At 38.5% G+C, this 6,712-nt stretch overlaps 1 protein-coding gene across 1 annotated transcript; it reads left to right on the forward strand.

The window, feature by feature from the left end:
• Positions 1-1,244: 1,244 nt before the first annotated feature.
• On the forward strand, positions 1,245-4,506 carry LOC147862585 (uncharacterized). Its single transcript, XM_087320940.1, has 3 exons — positions 1,245-1,378; positions 1,467-3,696; positions 3,794-4,506. The coding sequence occupies exons 2-3, from the start codon at positions 1,975-1,977 to the stop codon at positions 4,166-4,168; spliced, it is 2,097 nt and encodes a 698-aa protein (XP_087177066.1). The 5' UTR covers positions 1,245-1,378; positions 1,467-1,974; the 3' UTR covers positions 4,169-4,506.
• The last annotated feature ends 2,206 nt before the right edge of the window (positions 4,507-6,712 follow it).

The raw sequence follows: 6,712 nt of genomic DNA on the forward strand, positions 1-6,712 counted from the left end.
GAAGAAACACCACATTCTATCTTAAAGAAATTTAATGGTTTAACTAATTTAGCAATGGTAGAACTCTTCACGTTTTTAATAAGAGCAACACCTTTTGAATACATATATAATTTTATTTTTGGGTTGTATTATTATTTCACCCTCGATTTCAACCCCAATTTTGCGAGTTAAATTCCATTGATTAGATATTTTATGAATGAGGTCGTATAGATGGTCTTAACAACGTTTTTGTCATTTTGTTCTAGCCTGCTTGACCATTACATAGTATGTATGATTTGGTGCTTGGGCTCAATTCAAGATCTATCACAGAGAGGACCCTTATCTATATATGCATTTTTAAGTGCACCTACCCAAATTATATCGAGTGATGTATCAGTACATCGCAAAAACCCTTGACATTATTTTCTTAATAATACATTTTAGATGTCTTGCTACGCAAGAAAGACCTTGGAACTAAAGACTCGTCACAATGCACTTTCATATCAAGACTTCTTCTCGATGGTGATAGAGCAACATGACTTACGAGAATCCTGAGATACTAGCTATGTATGGTGATTTGGAGAGGAGGATCGAAAGATAGATATGTTTTCGACGTCCATGGAAGACTCATTGAGATCAATGAGATAGGGCCTAGGTCCGATGGGGAGGAAGGGCTTGGTCATGTTTAAGTACAGTTTTGGACATTATATCTCAGAACCATGAAAGAAACCTCGAAAGCAAGGTGGAGATGATATGGCCATCACCATCGCACCACCACCTACATACACACACATACGTACATCCATACACATGACATGCACACACACACACACACACACACACACACACACACATTCATACAAATATCCATACATATGCATACTTCCATCCATCCAACCTTACATATATGTATACATACATACATACATACATACATACATACATACATACATACACACACACACACATACATACATACATACATACATACATACATACATACATACATACATACATACATACATACATACATACACACACACATACATACATACATACATACATACATGATACATACACACACACACACACATACATACATACATACATGATACATATGTACATGCATGCATGCATACATACATACATACATACACGCGTAGTTACTGCTACATGTTGAAATTTTCTTCTCCAAATTCCTAGCAACATTTTGAAAAAGCTGCGTCAGGGCTCAGAACAGAGGACTCTGGTTTAGAGAGAGAGAGAGAGAGAGAGAGAGAGAAAGAGAGAGAAAGACACACAATCAGAGGATTAGGGTTTGGTTTTTTCTTTTTCTTTTTTATCATTCTGGATGAAAGAGCAGATGCTGGGCGATTAAAAATCAGGATTTTCTTCACTGGTAGTGGTAAGCTGAGAGAGACAGAGAGATAGATTCTAGAGAGAGAGAGACACACACAGAGCGAGAGTGAGAGGGGCTTCTTTGCCAGCGAAATACTTGATGCCTTCGGAACAACGTGCAGTGTGGGTTTACTTAACGAGAGAGAGAGAGAGAGAGAGAGAGAGAGAGAGGAAGAGATTGATTCATTGTTTATTGTTTTGGGCAAAGAGATCCATTTTAGAGCTTCTTTGATAGATCCGTGGCAACTTTGAACGGAGAACAGAGAGCAGATCATATACAGAGAAAGTATTGATCCTACATCCGGCTTCATTTTCAAAACCTGATCGAAGCCTGCTGTAGGTTATCTTTTACACCTATTTTAGGTCTTTTCCTTGGCTGTTTTCCGCAGTGGATTTTAGGATGTTATAGGGTTTTGTAGATCTTCCTGTAGTATATTTTGCAGGGTTCTCATGTGTTATCCCTAGTAGGATTTAGGTTTGTTTCAGATTCCAAATGCTCTATAATCAATGCCTCTGCTGATCATTGTCGGGATTTGATCCCGTGACCTTATCCTCTCAATATCAAATTTGATATTAAACCAACAAAACAGAGTCGGCATGACCAATTCATATAAACTCTCTTTAGAGGAGATCGAGCAATTCAAGCATAGTCCTGTGCACTATGCAATAGCTCGACAAGACCATTCTACACTGAGACAGGTTTTGTCAGCACTACCTGTCTTACCAAAAGCTGGACAAGTAAAAACTGAAGATGAATCTGCCATTTGGGAAGAGTCTGCGGAAAGGCTTTCGGCCACAATCGACCGAAGAGATGTACCAAGGCGGGAAACACCCTTACACTTAGCTGTCCGCCTCTCGGACCCTGTTTCTGTTGAATTGCTTATGACATCTGGTGCCGACTGGAGCCTCCAAAATGAACATGGTTGGAGTGCCCTCCAAGAAGCCATTTGTGCACGAGAAGAACAAATCGCTATCATTATCACTAGACATTACCAACCTTTGGCTTGGGCTAAATGGTGCCGCCGCCTCCCCAGAATCACCGGTGCGATGCGACGCATGAGAGATTTCTATATGGAAATCACCTTCAATTTTGAGAGTTCTGTCATACCCTTCATTAGCCGCATCGCACCCTCAGATACATACCGTATATGGAAGAGGGGCTCGAATCTAAGGGCTGATATGACCCTAGCTGGATTCGATGGATTTAAGATCCAACGGTCAGATCAAACCTTCATGTTCCTCGGTGATGGAAGTGAAGATGGTAAAGTTGCCTCGGGATCTCTTCTCATGCTCACTCATAAAGATAAAGAGGTCACCAATGCACTGGAAGGTGCTGGTGCCCAGCCCTCGGAAGCTGAAATCGCACAGGAAGTTGCGATCATGTCACAAACCAATATGTATCGCCCTGGGATAGATGTTACAGAGGCAGAGTTGTTCCCTCAATTATCGTGGAGAAGACAAGAGAAGGCAGAAATGGTAGGGCCATGGAAAGCTAAGGTTTATGACATGCATCATGTTCATGTAAGTGTGAGGTCAAGACGGGTCCCGGGGGCAATGACCGATGAAGAGCTTTTCGCAGCCGAGACCGACACTCAAGCTGAACAAGAAGATGATTATACGGACCTTTTAACTGAAGAGGAAAAGAGGCAGCTAGAGGATGCTCTTGGGATGGATACACCAGAGGATGATGATGACAGCAATAACAATGGTTCCCGGCAAGATACACGTACCAGAAGTGATGCTGACCATGATAACATGGGAAATAATGTATCATCATCAACTGCCATGTCTGAAAACGAACCGAATAGCTTGATGGGTGGTTCAGGAAACTCGAGCCGGGACCTAAAAAAACGCTGGTTTGGTTTTGGTAGCAAAAGCAAATCTGAGAAGAAACCCTCTCCATCATCCAGTAGGAGACTTGAAAGTAATGGTGATGTTATTAGATCATCGGATGTGAGCTTGATCACTGGAAATATGTCAAAACAGGCTTCAAAGGAATCATTTGACAGTGGTGGAGAGAATGCGAATGATGCCTGTGTGGATGGATCATTATCGAAAAAGGGAAAAGTGAAAAATGGTGGGAAAGTTAATGGAATGAAAGAAAAGCGAAGTCAACAAGTCTTGGTGAATTCCAATGGCAATCACGAGAGTGAATATAAGAAGGGACTTAGGCCAGTGCTATGGCTGACACCGGATTTCCCTCTCAAAACGGAAGAGTTATTGCCACTCTTGGATATTTTGGCCAACAAAGTGAAAGCAGTTCGGCGTTTGCGAGAGTTGCTAACTACAAAACTACCGTTGGGCACTTTCCCGGTGAAGGTAACAGAAACCTAACTAGTGTCCATATGTAGATCTCTTTGAACTCAATCAAAGCCCCCAAAAAGCTTATTTAATAGTCTTTGATGATCAATTTTAGGTGGCAATTCCTATTATACCAACTATACGAGTTGTGGTGACATTCAATAAATTTGAAGAACTTGTGAATAGTGAAGAATTTAGTACACCACTTTCGAGCCCAGCGCACTTTCCGGAATCAAAAGACAAAGAGAATGAAACAACTCAATCTTCATCAGGCTCATGGTTATCATGGATCCGGGGGTCACGAGATCAAGTCGGGAGTTCATCACTTGCGCAAGAAGATTGTGCAGAAGACATAGACCCGTTTGTCATCCCTAGTGACTATACATGGATTGACATGAAAGAGAAGAAAAAGCGGTTGAAAGCCAAGAAAGCTAAAAGCAAGAAGCCCAAAAAGCCAGTGAAATCAACAGATGGAGAGGGCAATGAATGATTGGAAATTGCATTTGTGCTGGACTTTTCTTTGGCATTCCATTCTGGTATGGAAACCGGACTTCATGTTCAAAAGCTAGATAGCAACATTTCTTATAGCATCAATGCCCAGAGCTGAAAGTATGCAGGGAAGAATATGTTTGCTGATTTCTTGGCATGTGGAGGTATGCTTTTCATTTTGGTGAATTTGGAAGTAATTCACAATTATTTGTCTTTGAAAGGAAAGGGAAGAAATTAGTTTATATGTAGCATAATGAATGCAAATGAAGTGAAAACACTTGCAAAAAGATGCATACTTATATCATAAAATATATCTTTGAATTGATTAAATTTGCTATATTTGATGTCCACGAGTTTATTTTGTTTTGGACACAAACAGCCATCTTATGTTCTTTGTTACAAAAGCGTACATAGTCAATCTTGATCCTTACAACCACATGAACACTTTAATTTTGTTATCGGATGTGATTAGAGGTTGTCGTGTTTGATCCATGTTTCCCATGACCACAATGGTGTCTATGGAGACAATAAAAAAAGATGGAGAAAAGTACTTCGAAGGTGGATAAGGATGGTAAGGTTGACAATCATTCATGGTCTTGGTATGGTCGATTTGTCAAGTTGACAAAAACTGAATAGCAAGAGTATATGTAAAATGACTTTCATAAGTTTCCAGAAAGTGCTAATATTCTTACTTAGTGATCTTATACCTTTATTGCTTTAGGCCAGCAACAAATATACCTACAAATGGTAATAGTAGAAAACCCCAATCAAGGTATAAATGAATGTATGTGCAAAGAGAGCTTAACATTGATTGGGATATGTAATGAGTGAAGTCCAAGTAGATATGTGATCAATCTAAATGATGAATATTGGTTGTGAAGTGTCTTTAACAATTTCGGATGAGTTTATTCATAAGTATGCTAATAAAATTATTGAAATTATAGGGTGTCTCATCACCAACGCAGTGAGACTAGGCTGTAAAGATTATGTGCTGGGTTGATCAACAGACCCAACTACATATCATGGAAGGGCAAAATACAATCTGTAGATGTTAGTTCATTCTGAAAATTCGTTCTGTTAGAAATCTAAAGAGCTAGTCATAAATGTCTCCTTTGACGTATTTTTTTTCAACCTATCTCAGAATAATGAAATGCCGATGCAATGTTTGAACCTTCAACAATATATGGAAACATTATGAAAGGAATATGCAAATAGATTAAAGTGCAATGGGCAACCAGAATGAAAGCAAATTTTTAGCACCAAATTCCAGTCATTGTTAATAATGAAAATAGATGACAATCCAATCAAGAGGATGTGATGGATTAAGAGCATCCACCTTTGGTGGACTGAACAAACTATCTCAACACCATATTGTGAATGGATCATAATTAAACTAGTGATTGCATGATGAAAACTAGTCATTTGAAGTAGTTCAACTTGAGTGCCCCTCTTCCCATCTTGAATTTTCCATCAAACCCTTTTGCCAACTTGATCTACAACACCACCAATACATGAACAGGTTATAACATTCATTCTACTCCACGTGGATGATTGTGTGAAAATGACGAGAACTAAATGATGGTTTGTCATGCATTAACTTCATATACTACATTAATTTGTAATAATTTGTAATAATTTGCACATGTTTAAAATATCATAAAACATGCATTGAATAACCATAAAATCACACACATATAATATCGTATGTGATAACTTTATGTAGCAAGTGAACGTAGATAACTTTATATTATATCGTTCGGAGAAATCATTGTGATAATACTTAATAAGGATGAGAAGACAACAAAAACAAATAGAGGCATTATCAAACATTGCACTAAAGCTACTAGTTCAATGCAACGCCAAAGATAACCAACAATTGTTTTCTAAAACGCATTTTGCTAAGAGGGAATTCACATCCCTTATGATGTTAATGTTTCCCATTCTTATTTGTGAAGGTTTGATATCAAATTTGAGGGGGAGGAATTGAAATACATTTTGTAGAGGAATTGACAATTGTTACGACGATCTCATTTCTCACTCTTATAGAAATGTATAGGAAATCCACATCCCCTATATTGCTAATATTTCTCACACTTAATGCAGCCTAATGTTCAATATCAAAAGTGTAGGAAATATGCTTCCTTCGACCTATATTGCTTAGTATGATGTCTTATCTAACCTTCTACACTTTTGGCCTATTGGGGTGAGATGCTCACACATCTTCTCTTATTGAACCCATACTCCTCTATGTGTAAATAACCTTTGTAAATAAAGGAGACATAATCTTGTATGATGAACTCACATGATATGCGTTGGTAATTTGTAGCCTAAGGTAAATGTAAACGCATAATAAAAGAAACAAGGCCATAACAGACTACATGGGTTAAACAAAAATGGAAATACAATATAAAAAATTTAAGTGGGGAAGATTTGTGTGCATTAAAGACATATTGATCAAAAGGACTAGTGTTGGAGTACCAAGTGACAAGTGACGGTGAGTCAAGGGAGGGGAGATTAATAAGTCGTGATGAATCACATAATTCAA

Source organism: Azolla caroliniana, unplaced genomic scaffold (assembly GCF_043228905.1).
Source record: "Azolla caroliniana isolate FFs.n. ecotype wild unplaced genomic scaffold, voAzoCaro1.0.p SCAF_6, whole genome shotgun sequence".
NCBI classification, from domain to species: Eukaryota; Viridiplantae; Streptophyta; class Polypodiopsida; order Salviniales; family Salviniaceae; genus Azolla; species Azolla caroliniana.